We start from the raw sequence: 13,806 nt of genomic DNA, 5'->3' as shown, positions 1-13,806 counted from the left end.
GTCCGAAAAAAAGAACAGGACAGGATTGATGTTGCATGACCCCCAAACACTAGCTGTTGAACATTTTACTGAATGCCATGTTGCAGCTCTGTGTAAATGCAATACGCATGTTTGTCACCCCCCCCACCCCCCCTCCGAGTTTTGTTTAAAACAAAAATACTAGTGTAGTTTTTTTCTTTGTTCTTATGCATTTACGTAGATACACTATGATAGCCTGTTTGCCAAATTTGATACGATAATAATGTGATAAACTGAACATTTCTGGTGGAATGGATGTCTTTATTTTTTAGGAAAAGAAAAATAATTGAAATTCCAGGACCCTTGTGAAAGCAGTTGAATGTATATCTTTGTACAAAACTATTTTAGTTCCAAGGATATGGTAGTTACAGTAGATGTGAAAGATAAGATAACCTTTTTTTATAAATCTTTTGTATTAGAACATTAACAATGGTAATTTTGTATATATGAGAGGCTAGGCTTTCTGATTAGCAGAAAGGTCAAACATTCCTACATTTTTCTAAATGTATGTTTGTCAAATTATTACATAAACATGCGCAATGTTATGTGCCTTTTATTTGGGTTGTCTAAATAAAAGAAAACTATCAAATGTGTTTATACGTATTAAGTTCATTACTATTTAACACATTGACAGGGAATTTCCAGTGTTATGAATAGAAAGTTGTTCTTGTGTCATTGAACACAACACTTAATGGTGTGCAGACTCAGCTGGGAAAACTACGACATGTTTACTGCTCAACTTTTACATTTTATAAAACCTAATCCAGAAAACCTTTCTTTATTACAAACACCAACTCTAGGCTCAACTCTAGTTTTGTTCCTCTTTGAAGGTCCCTTATTATACTCTTTTTCAACAATATATGATATCTCTCCGATATATACAAAACATGTCTCTGAAGTGTTTGGTTCCAAAAAACACAATGGTGCTCCAGGAGGAGAGTAACACCTGCCGACCTCATCACCTATAGGGTGGGCGGGTGTTACTTGGTTGGTTAGTGGCTAATCGTTGCCCAACCCAAAATACATTTGCGATGTCACAAAGTGGCCAAATCTGCTCATTCTCAGACAGGTTTTGAAATGGGTGTTTCAGGCGAAAAGTATAGCTAATCTTTTTTCATGACAATTTCCAAATCCCTTAACACACTGGAGACACATATTTATGTATAAAAGACATGAAAAAGCGGATGTTGCATTACAGGTGTGCTTTTGAAACGGCAGTTTTTTCTCTTATTCACACATTCTGATATCCTAACATATCCTAACCATTTTTCAAAACACATTGCTAGATTTTAGTTTGAGTTGCCTTTCCACACAGCAACTGGCTTTCAATTATTTGACTTTATGATAAAAATCTACAGTCCTGTTTGACATAGAGTAAAATTAAACATTTAGTATAAATGAATTCAAATGAAAATGTCAAATGTTAAGGATAAATCAAACCTCTGGCGTGATTACATTAACAGATGCAGCTTATTCACCCAGTGTTCCCCCCCCCCTGAAATTCAAGGTGTTTTTTTTTATTAATATACATATATATAGCACCAAATTGCAACTGAAGTCATCTATCAACTGTCACTTTTCACATTGAACATGTGCTCTTTTATTAAATAAACTAAATGCTTTCATTTTCAGTTGTGAGTTTAGTGTTGTTGACCCTAAGAAACACTGATGCATTAATCAATAACAATAATCCACAGCTCCTCTCTCTGCTCCAGAGGATTACAAAATATATATATCCCAATTTTGAGGTACTTTACTTGAGTATTCAAAATGGTTGCTACTTTGTATTTCTACTCCACTACAATTCAGAGGTAAATCGTGTACTTTTACTCCACTACATTATTTTGATACCTTTAGCAGATTTTGTTTAATGATGTGAATTATAATCAGCACTTAAAATACTTTTGTTACATCTGGAGTAAACTTCACAAGCTACCCTGCAGTATACAAGTCATTAAAACACCCCTTTAATACATCAATATTTATATAAAAACATATCATTTATATTATCCTGAAAGGGGACGAAGATATAAGTACTTCTCCCACCTCCCCCCAGCACAAGAGAAGGTCTTATAGGTATGCATATTTACATTTTGAAGGTGATGCTTAATGTTGCAGTACAGATGTGTCCAGCAGGTGGAGTTGTCTATACACGTTTCACTAACCGATGCCCTTTATGTCCTCTACTTTTAAATCCAGCCTAGTCCCCCTTTAAGGAATAGTTTAGTGGTCTTCTCTGAGGACATAGTGATTTACATTATCCTATGATAGCAGCCAGAGTAAATAATATCTAATTAGGAAATGTATTTTGCCTGGACTGGATATTTTGTAGGAATACTCTGTTAAAAGTAAAAGTCCTGCATTCAAAATCGTACTCAAGTAAAATTAGAAAAGTAAAACTACTCATTCTACAGATTGGTCCATTTCAGAATGGAGTGCTTAGTTACTTCCCACCTCTGCATCGCTCTGCATACAGACATACAAAGAAACTCTGGAGATTAAAGGTAGGGTAGGTAAGAATGGAGAAACCAGCTCGAGTAAGCTATAATTTGAAAGTACTGCCCCTCCTTCCTTCAGACCTCCTTACAGAGCCCCTCCTCCAACACACACGAACGCGCACATGACCAATGAGGGCACGAGTTAAGTTTGTGCACGAGATGGAAGGCTGACAGGCAGGTAGGCCATCCAATTATCTGCCGCGGGCCGAGGCAGATAAATGGACTTGCTTTTTACAGCGCCACAGCTTCCACAGATGAAATATTTGTATATATTTATTGTCAAAGCATTTAATGTATTCATTGCTATCGGGATGTTGAGGCGGCAGTGGCTCAGTCTGTAGGGACTTAGTCTTGGAACCAAAGAGCCGCCGGTTCACGTCCCGATCGGACCAACAAAATAAAAAGATGGAGTGAGCTGGTAGCTGGAGAGGTGCCAGTTCACCTCCAAGGCCACTGCCGAGGTGCCCTTGAGCAAGGCACCTAACCTCGAAACTGCTCCCTTGGCGCCGGGTACCTGGCAGCCTCTCTGCTCTGCCACCTCTCCTATCTGCATATGGTTGTGTGTGTGCATGTATATCCTCTGTGTTTGTGTATATCCTCCCCTGTGTGTGTAATGTGTGTAAACACAACAGAGTGGGGAAAGAAATGTCCCTGTAAGGGATTAATAAAGTATATATTCTTCTTCTTCTTCTTCTTCTTCTTAAGAGCATTCCATGGAATATAACAAAAAGTGTTTCTGAAGTGAATTACCTACCCTACCTTTAATATCTGGTAGTGGACAATTTAAATAGTGTATGTGGTGAAACAATTAAGTTAAATGTGCAAATGCAATTGTGTCTCTTAGATTCCAACATAAAGTGTGAAAATGTTGCATCCTACTCTGTTTTATATCCAGCTGTAGGTATTGGACATAACCGACTATAGGGTGAACAAGAACCATTTTGTTTTGTGCTTTAAATCATGATCTAGTAGGATTAGACCACTAAAACTGCAGCATGGCTCATTCTGGTGAATAATTGAACCCCACCCTCTCTTCTGTTTTTTTTTTAAAACAGTAAAGGTCAGAAGAGTGCCCTGTCCCTTAAAGGATAAAAAAGAGGAAAACAAAACTCACTTGGCCGCTCTCTGTAGGGTGGAGGGTTCAGCTGAAGTTCACACTGCTATACTTCCTGTTTTCGCATTAATGTAATAAGATCAAAGAGATACACTTCTCTATTCTAGATTTTCTAGGGCTATAACATAGAAGAAAATGAGAGCGTCATGGCATCTTTTGTATATTCCTTTTAATTATCCAAACTTTGATGTGGTTAGTGTCTGTGTTGGATGATAGAATAGGAAATAAATTAATTCACTGAAAATAAATAATGAATAGTTACCTTACCTGTCAAATGGACAAAGATTTATGATTTGATTGTGCAGACAAGGCAAACAAATAATGGTGATTAAACTACATGATGATACCAGTATATTGTGATACCACTATGATGAACACAAATTTCCCTCCACACCACAACATCAGTTGACATTTAGAGAAACTGTATTCACTGCAGACAGCTGAAGGCGTCCATAGTTAGAAAAAAAGGTCCTCTTGCATTGCTACAGACCGGGTGCTGAGTGACGTATTGAATCAGGACCTTGCTAAACCGGTGCTTATTTTGTGGTAAACATGTGGAAACGTGGACAAAATTACAACAAACTACATTTAGTTGATGGGTTTTGGTTTATAAAAAGGACACCAGAAAAGCTTTTTAATAATATTCCAATTAATTGTATTTTCAATTATGATACAAGTTAAGTCCAGCAAGTACAAGGTTACTTTCAGCATTACGATTACAATTTTTTTAAGTATATGTGTGATTTTAGTTTTGTCATTTAATTTTTTTGTCGTATTTTGTATAGTCAAATGTCAAAGGAAAGGTACATATTCCTAGCATAACAAAACACATCATCATTGATACTAATCGCTGAATCAAGGTTTTTGTGCAAAACAACTGAACAATATATAAAACATTTTTATCTGTAAAAAGTAACAGCTTGTAATAGTTAAGATCTCCAGTGATACATTTGTCCAACACTTGCATGTTTAAATACGGAGAGAGACTTAAGAGGAAGCATTAGGAAGACCTTTTTCCATATGATGACAATTTCAATATATGGTATTCAGAGCATAATTAATTAACAACTCATAAGAGTTCATTAAGTATATGCTATTCCGTTTTTGAGTTCCTGAAGAATAAATAATATTATAAAATAACTGTCTTGGTTTTTGGACAAGATTTGTTAGGCTACTTTTATATCAAACACACTATTATTCAAGATGTAGTCAGGGTGAACATTTGAAACTCAGAAATTGTTTTTAAAGGTCGACATACTATAATTTAGAGTTGTCATTTACATGTTCTGTAATCATTTGCCAATCCCTTTTCGCCGTAAAAGCAGCAGTAGTTCCCTTCTTCAGAAAAAGTGGATTGATCTAATAAAAATATATTTGTTTAAAGACCGTTTTAATTTAAATACTGTCTCCACGCATCCATTACACTGCGGAGTGTAACTCTTATATTTGTTAATCTACTTAAGTGTGGCTTTACGGAACCATTTCAACTATGGGTTATTTAGTATTTCATATGTACATTCACCAAAGCACACACAATTCTAATCAACGTATTTATCTAAATTATGCAATGACTACACCTGCATCAAAATGTAGTATTTAAATGGTGCCATGAGCTGCAGACTGCAGGTCAAAGGTCGCAGGCTCATGGAAATCTTAACCAAAGAAGATCAAGTCAGACACCACATCTAATTGAATCTGAAGCTGTGAGCTCCATGCTATGTGTGGTGTCTTGGCTGTCCAATAGTACCACAGTTTAAAAGGCTTAAGGGAGAGGATCATGTTATCCTCAGCTGAGTGAGTCCTGTCAGCAAGCTTTCATTCTGAACACTGCTCGTGCAAATATCTTTTTATACACTGCAGGTACTTTTTTTTGATTGCCTGCATGTTGCACATTATTTATCACTGCGTAAAGGTCAGTTACCCTACAATTGTGGAGGGAAATTATAAAGAGCTGCAGCTAAAACAAAACAGAGAACAAATGAGGGAACACTGAAATGTTTTTCATCACAGTGCTTCTGTCGTGCTCACATTTTGCTGTTTTTGTGATCTGTCAACAGAATGGTTAAGTAGTCACAAAGATAATCACTTGCTCACTGCAAGGGTTGTCATGGTGCTGTTATGCAACAGACGATAAGCCAGATACATGGCATGAGAGAGGTTACAATTAATATTTCCTTCAAATTGTATATCACTCTAAGCCTGTTCAGCAACATTCTGATTAATGTATTATAAACAATTAATAGTATTATTTACATTTCTTAAGTGTTATGTATGGTGGCTGAAAGGGGGCAAACGCGTTACAACGACCAAAAACCCTTCCATTAGCAGAAACCCGCTGCTGCTGTTGTTGTTGTTAAAAAACAATGCAAATATAAAAGGACACAAATGTGCCAAAACACATGCAAATGAACATCTTCACCAACTTGACGAAAAACATGCGCAGCGTTTACTAAAAGCTCTGCATAAACGAATCGCTGCAAACACAAATGCTGCCAATAAAAAAATGCTGCAAGAAGCTCAAAACACAACGGAAAGGAGGACACCAAAAGGTGATGCACACAGACCGGAGCGCTTTTTTGATGTTCGGGGATTATAAAGTTAGCCAACTGTCACTGCCTCTGGAAATGTACCTCCAATGTAAGTTTTATTGGCTTATTTTAACAATGTGATCACATTCACAATGTGATCACACGATTCATTCCGATTTTATTGAGATCTGCTGTAAGCTAGCTAGCTAATGTAGCTTACTTAGTCATTTAAGAAGAAAAACAGAGAACAGCAAGGAATTTTCATATATGAGAGGGCAGTGGCGAGCCGTCAGGGCCCTCTAGGCCCTCTGTGAGGGCCTAAGATATTCCAAAAAATAATATTTAAAAACATTAAAAAAATATATATTTTTTTAAAATATATATTTTTTTAATATTATTTTTGTTATATTTTTCATTAGTTTTACCGAAAAAAAACTTGATTTAATAAAATAACATTTCCAAAGAAATAAATCCTTCGAATCTGCCTGTTCAGTCTCTGTTTGAATGTCAGTTACTATAGCGGGCCTCTCTGCGATTCACAGAGGGCCCGCTATAGTAACTGAACGAGAGAGTAATGTCAAATGACAGTACAATTGACCAATCATATCTTCCCTCTAAATGGGTGGGTTTTATTATCGCGGACTTTATGACGAGTTCCGCCCGCTGTGAAACTTTTCTTGTTTCCATAGCAACAACAACTTCCTGTCAACAGCGTGAACTCGCCTTCAAAATAAAAGCATGCCAAATTACACTTAAGACATACAACTGCAATGAAAGTAACAAACACAATGCAATATCATTTTCAATGTCAAAGAACACAAATTGGGTTCACAGGTGTTGTTTTGTGTGGTAGAGGGTCGCTGTCATTGATGCGTTTTGCACCCTGGGCCGTTGTTTTGATATTCCGCTGAAGTATACGCTGTGACGTAATAACGTCTTTTTTTCGAAGGAAGGGGTGGGGGTCAGAGGGCCTAGGTATAAAGCTCACGGCTCGCCACTGTGAGAGGGTGAATATACAAGGGACATCTCTAAGTGGTTGACCAATCACAACAGAGCTGGCCAGCTAACCAATCAGAGCAGACTGGGCTCTGGTTTCAGACAGAGGGTGAAAAGAGGTGCTGCAGCTCAGGCAGTATGAGAAAAATAAAGAGCTTTTTGAACATTAAAGCGTGGAGACATGTCACAGTACAGGAACAAATACTAATATGAACCTGAAAATGAGGATAATAAGGCCCCTTTAAAACCTTCCATACTTTGTTCACACTCAGTAACTTCACTCTCAAGACAAAGAAGAGCTGAATTTCGCAGCGGGTTGTGCTGGCATCTCACCATCAAATCTGTGCTGTTAATACTGCAGGACTGAAGTCACAGTGGACAGACAACAACAAATAGTTTAGGATCGAAACTTGGCTTTGTGTCCGCTTCATTCCATGGTTGCACAGGTTTAAAATGTAGTGTTGAATCAGTGTCAGTGTTGTTTTAGAGGAATTTACATTGCAGATTTCAGCCAATTTGGAAGTTGATTGTAAACCAAAACGCCACTGAGGTTTTGTACTTCCTGTGTTTGCTTTTCCACTTAGATCCCTACACTTGCTTGCAAGGCCGCTGTTACTGGTGCATGTCTGGCCAGTGTGACATACAATACAATCTGCAATCAGAAGACGAGAAGAGACAGATGGAGAGGAGGAACGAAGGGCTCTATGAGAGGTGACTCATGTTCCATTGTATAATCAGGGTATATTAAAGGAAGGAACATCACACCCTCATTGCAGCAATGAGCCATGTGTACTGTTGCTTCATGGTTTTGAAAACCTGCACACCCCTCCCACCCCCATGCATATGATTTGTACTGTCCTGTTGCAGCAAGTTCTATCACTTTTAAAGAGGCCATGTTATGCTTTTTGGGGTTTTCACTTTCCTGTAGTGTGTGGTTTGTATGCATGTAAATGGTCTGCAAAGGTCAAATCCCAAAGTTCTCCCCAGAGGGAGTTTCTCTCCAACACAGTCCTCCATCTGAATTGTCTCTTTCTTCATCCTCTAAAGGAACTTCTTTGTTTACTTCAATAACATAGTGACATCACTATGTAACACTCTCACTTCTATTGGCTAGCGCTCCAACACATTGTACTTGATAGGCTAGGGCGGGACATCTCTAATCGGTTGACCAATCATAACCAATTAGAGTAGACTGGGCTCTGGTTTCTGTTATTTATTTGGTTTTGACTGCATGTTGGTGTAACGGCTGCTTTGCTTTTGACGTGGAAATAATAAAAAAACATGTGAGGGAAGATTATGTGATCATAGTAGCTCCATATGCTTTACAAAAAAGTGTCTATGCTGCGATACGATATGGTACAGTATTGTGAAAAAAATGGATAATGTAGGTTTGATAGGCCATTTTTTATATTGAATATTCCTATTTTCAATTGCAATCGATAAGTTCTGGAACAATTGCGGTCACAATTACGTTTTTTCAGTGTCACGGGCAAGCCCATTTCGACGTTTAATGTCAGACCAAAAAAAAGAAAATGTATTTGTTTTTAAAACTTGGATACAAAGAGAAATATAAAGAGAAAGAAGTAAAACAAACACCCATGTTTGAAACTCAAATGTGCAATAAGTGCAACTTCTTAAAAAAAAAAGGAAGCAGTTCAATTCAACAATAGTGCTATCATAGTGTACTTGCATGATGACACTATTGGTTTTCCATTAATTAAGTGATGGATTATAAACACATTTGAAATGTGGCTTGTTGTTGTTTTGGAGTAAAGTTGTTTTTTCCTCTTTCTATGGGTTTATTCTCCGAAAAAAATAATCATATTTTAGATGGGTTAAATTATTGAAAGAATGTTTGAAACCCACTGGTGTGCTGCTCTGTTTCCACTACTAACCTCACATCATTGTGGAAAGTGCACAGTCTGCATTTGTATGCAGACCATGTTCACTCACTGGACTACATGCAAGTGGAATGTCAACTATGTGGACTTGGATTGGCAGGATGGGGAGGGGGCTGTACTCTGATCACAGATTGTACCTTTGATACAGAAGGATCCTGTGGCCTGATAATCCTATTGCTAAAACATCTCTAGTTTCCCTCTAGGCCTACTGTGCATCTCTTTTGCTCAACACAGTGTACGGAGGCAGTGCACGGTGCTGTGAGTGAGGGGGAAGGTGGTCATTATTCTTTGGGCCCTGCCTCTCCACACTACTGTGCAATTGTGCTGTACAAGTGTATGCAGTGGCGGTTCTAGACCAATTTGACTGGGGGGGGGCCAGGCTGGGACCAGTTATTTTCTGAGGGGGGCACAATAAATGCAGGACGAAAAAGACAAAGACAGTATGAAGTAATTGCGCATAAGAAAACAATGCAATACAGTTATTGGTATTTGTTTCATTACACATATTTATTTCAGATACTTATAGTTACAGTTTTTACGCTCTAATGCAGGGGTCTCCAACCTTTTTTAGGATGAGAGCTACTTTCAAAAAATAAAACAAGTCGTGAGCTACTTTTACTCCTCTTTTTTTTGTTTTTTGCAGTGTATATATTTAGCACATTTTAACATTATTATATGCTGACCTTTAACCTTTGTGTGCTGTTTGGGTCTGTCGGACCCGTTTGCAGTGTTTACTAAAAGAAAATGTATGCAATTTAATTATTTTAACCTGCTTTATTTGGGGGTGGACCTCACATCCAGGGGGGTCCGGGGGCATGCACCCCTGGGAAGATTTTTTTTTAAATGTTGAAGTGAAATGCATCAATCTGGTGCACTTTGAGCACAACATGAATTCATGGATACAGCTCTCAACACTCATATGAAAGGGAGCTGTATACTTTTCAATGATCCAAACATCTTGTTAAGCCCTGAGCCTGTTTTTCATGTCTCAGGCTCGAAAATGACATTCCCAGAACAAATGACCATATCTTCCCTTCTAAAAGGGTTAAATTAATAATCTTTTTTCTCAAAGTAATGATAAACCTGTGAGTTGGATGTAGAAAAGTCAGAATCAATATAGATGTTTTTTATTTTAAAGAAAATTCAGATTGAACATAACTGTAAATGATAGTGTGCGTCCAAAAATTATTTTTTACTTATAGTGAAAACTACCCTTGGATGATGGGTTAGTAGACTAAAAGCTTTAGGAATCCAAAGTACAACATATAATAAGTACGCTGTATCAAGATTGATGCAAAACAAGTGACATTTGACCTTTTTAGAGAGGTTTAGCAAAACAAACTCCACCTCTGAGGTGATTTGGGTGGAAATGGGCGTTTTTACCATTTCTCTGGAACCCATTGGTCGATTTTGGTGATTGACATCTCTTTTTTACCGTTAGAGCCAATAGAATCGAAGGGGGATTTGCACATACACATGTTAACAAAAAAAGGTGGGGGCTTTGCGCATGCAGGTTTGCATCAGAGCGAACCTATCTATGGAGGCGTGTGGTGCAGTGGGTTGTGAGTTGGTTTTTGGATCAGGGGGTCACAGGTTCAAACCCCACTGCAGACAGCATGTCGTTGTGTCCCTGAGACACTTCACCCCAAATTGCTCCTGTGGGGATTGTCCACAGTATTGAGTATGTAAGTCACTTTGAATAAAAGCGTCTAACAAGTGATATGTAATGTAATGTAATCTCTCGCTCTGACATCTGGAAACGGAAAAGCAGGTTTATTGTTTATGGATTATCAGAAATCATTTCAAAGGGGACACATTGGATTAACCTATGGATTAACTTCAGCAGCGTTTTTATCGTTTTAATGCCTTGAAGACCACTTTTGACCAGACAACGACACAGGTAAGCCATGTTAGCGTTTTTAGCTACCTAGCGCCACATGTTTTGATGTCTGTTTTTGTTTATAAAGTCGCGAGTTCTTATCATGGAGTGATGATGTAGGTACCGATCGATTCTGTGTCTTCTCATGATGCTAGTCGATATGTTGGACGTGCAGTAAAGATAAATAATAAGGGTGTTATGAGTGAGTTTCTGTGCAAAACGCCGTTAGCATTTTTTCGCTCGTGGCTAATTCATAGGCCCAGCCTGTGGTTTTTTTTGAAAAAAAAATGAAAAAATGATCAGTTAGCTGAGTTTCTTCCCGTTACATGGATATAAAACATTCATAGTTTATTGAATATTAAGATGCCCTCAGACGCTGTTTCCTGCAGATGACGCGTTTTCCCCCCGGAATTCGGGGGTGCGGTGTAGAAGAGGTTAAAATATGATCACAACCAATAACAAATCATTTCAACTTGTTTATTCTTATCTTATGTTACCTATAGTTTAGTTAGCATTCTTTCTTTTTATTTATGCATATTTTACTAATCACCCCCCCCCCCCCGAGAACCGCCCCTGAGTGTATGAGACAAGTATAACATCCCGAATGCCTATTGTAGACAGTAGCACAATACATTTGGCTACTCTACTTTATTACAGTTTTGGAGTATGTGTACTTAAGCTTGGTATTTTTATTTCCAGCTACTTCATACCTCAAATCCACTACAATTCAGAGGCAGCTCCATTTATTTGTAGAGCTTTAGTGACTTTGAAGATTCAGATTCAGCATAATACAAGATATAACCAACAAATGACTTATTATGCATCAGTATAGGTTGAGACCAATCAATATGATCCCTTGGTGAAATTCACAAGCTAACACTGATATATTTAATATATATTGATATATTTGTATGATGTATTTTATTAATCATTTAAAAAAAGCACCTCCTCTACCAGATGCAACATAGAAGCAATGGAATATTTATAATCCAACAATATAACATATCTTGTTCTGAAATGGTCCATTGTGCTGAATTAATACATTTACTTTTTCTACTATAAATGTAATTTGAAACTCATATTTTCTACTTCTATTTATGTAAACTTTTGAATGCAGGGAAGGTGCATATATTACAATTACAACAAATTGACCAAACAGTTATGAAAGTGGTTAAGGAATACTAAATCCATAAATAAGGCCTAACAAAAGGTTGTAGGCCGAAGCTTGATGAAATGGGGCCTTTACTTACACTTAACAAGGCAATTAACTCTACCCAAAATAGCAATCAAAACAAAACTAGACAATTTAAATGTATTTAAGAACCATCATATCATAAATAAGCAGATTCAGTTAAAACTGTAATGTGTAAAATAACAATCAACAAATCATAGCAAATAAATAAAAACAAAGGGGGGGAAATGATGAACATCATGGATACATTAATTGTCACAACTAACTCAAGAGATCAGTTGTACTGTAACACACCTCACCCATTGTTCCCTTATTTTGTCAAAGATATTACCTTAATTTCCAATCTTCATGTTTTTAAATGTTGTATATTTCATTTTCAAGATCCATTAATCTATTAACCAGTTCCTTATATTGTGTTTGCTACAAATAATTAAAAGTAAGCCTCTTTCTTCTTGATCTTTTGGTGTTTTTCCAAGTAGTAGGATAAGTCGGTCAAATGGGCCCTGAACGCATCACCTTAATGCAATGCATATTTAAACGTATTCATTGTACCTGTGCTTTTCTGTTATGGAGTCTTATATTTTCCAGTACAAATGTTAGTAAAATATCCTTTAAAAAAAGCTATTTACTGTCTCTAATTCGCGTGTTTGTGTGAGAGGGTGGGGGAGGTTGTTGTGGCGTGGAGTATAGCCCGCTTGACTCCATTTCCCAAAGTGCACCGCGCCCCATGATGTTCCCAACAGCTGACAGACGGTGAAAGCCTCTGCCAGAGAGCTGTCGGTGGAAGAGAGTAGCCTGTCGTCGGTAGCCTGTACGGACCGAGAACAGAAGCTGAGCTCTGCTGCTCTTCGGCCCGCTTCACCACCAGTCACCGTCGAGCACCGCGTTTTCATAAATTAAAAAAAACATTAGCATCCTGACTTTCTGTCCTGAATTGGAGCTTAGGGGACATTCGCTGTCAACTAACTTCCACAATAGGTCGCTGCGTCGCTGGCTGGACTGCTGCATGTGTTTTTATTGTCGCCTAACAGTTTGACTCCAGCCCCCTTCCACTCGTGCCCAATGCTGAGGAATGGATAGTGTGTCTGCTATCGGGGGGAAGATGGTGGAGAGTGATGAGCAGCCGGAGAGGGGAAGCGGCGGCGGCGGTGTTGGTGGCGCAGCGATGGCCGCACTACATCAATGCGAACTCATCCAGAACATGATTGAAATCTCCATCTCCAGTTTACAGGGGCTCCGGACCAAATGCGCCGCGTCCAACGACCTCACACAACAAGAAATACGCACTTTGGAGGTAATGCGCTTATTTTTTTTATTATAAATATGTCCTGCAATAGAGAGCACTGTAGTCAAATTGCGGAGTCATGAAGCCCTAACACCATGTCCGCCTCGTATAGGCTGAATATCGGCTGCAAGCGAGGCGCCCTATCACTGAGTGTCACTGAGCTGAGCACATTCTGTGCTTACAATAAACCACTGATCCGATGCATTGAGGTGCATATATCAAAAATGATATTGAAATGTCTGCATGTGTTATTCCTGTAGAAGATTCGTTGTGTGACCTCTTTATAGAGGTGGAAATATGCTGGGATACTTCCCTGGCCTAATGGCACACATTCAATAATCTGATGCTGCTATAATTTACGCTACCGTGTGCTGTTCCCTGCACAGGATTTGGAG

General features: G+C 38.2%; 1 protein-coding gene across 3 annotated transcripts in view; it reads left to right on the top strand.

Moving 5' to 3' along the window:
- The first annotated feature begins 12,886 nt into the window (after positions 1 to 12,886).
- The window catches only part of ksr1a (kinase suppressor of ras 1a), a 35,581-nt gene continuing 34,661 nt past the window's right edge, over positions 12,887 to 13,806 (top strand). For 2 of the 3 annotated variants that reach the window (XM_034114697.1, XM_034114680.1), the window contains exon 1: positions 12,887 to 13,420. In XM_034114697.1, coding sequence (XP_033970588.1) covers positions 13,199 to 13,420 — 222 coding nt within the window. In that variant the 5' untranslated portion in view covers positions 12,887 to 13,198. The remainder of the gene's footprint in view (positions 13,421 to 13,806) is intronic. The other variant, XM_034114689.1, reaches the window with a different exon arrangement.

This window comes from Trematomus bernacchii, unplaced genomic scaffold, assembly GCF_902827165.1.
Source record: "Trematomus bernacchii unplaced genomic scaffold, fTreBer1.1, whole genome shotgun sequence".
Lineage (NCBI taxonomy): Eukaryota > Metazoa > Chordata > Actinopteri > Perciformes > Nototheniidae > Trematomus > Trematomus bernacchii.
The sequence above is the reverse complement of the archived record's forward strand: the minus strand, read 5'-3'. Positions and strand labels throughout refer to the sequence as shown.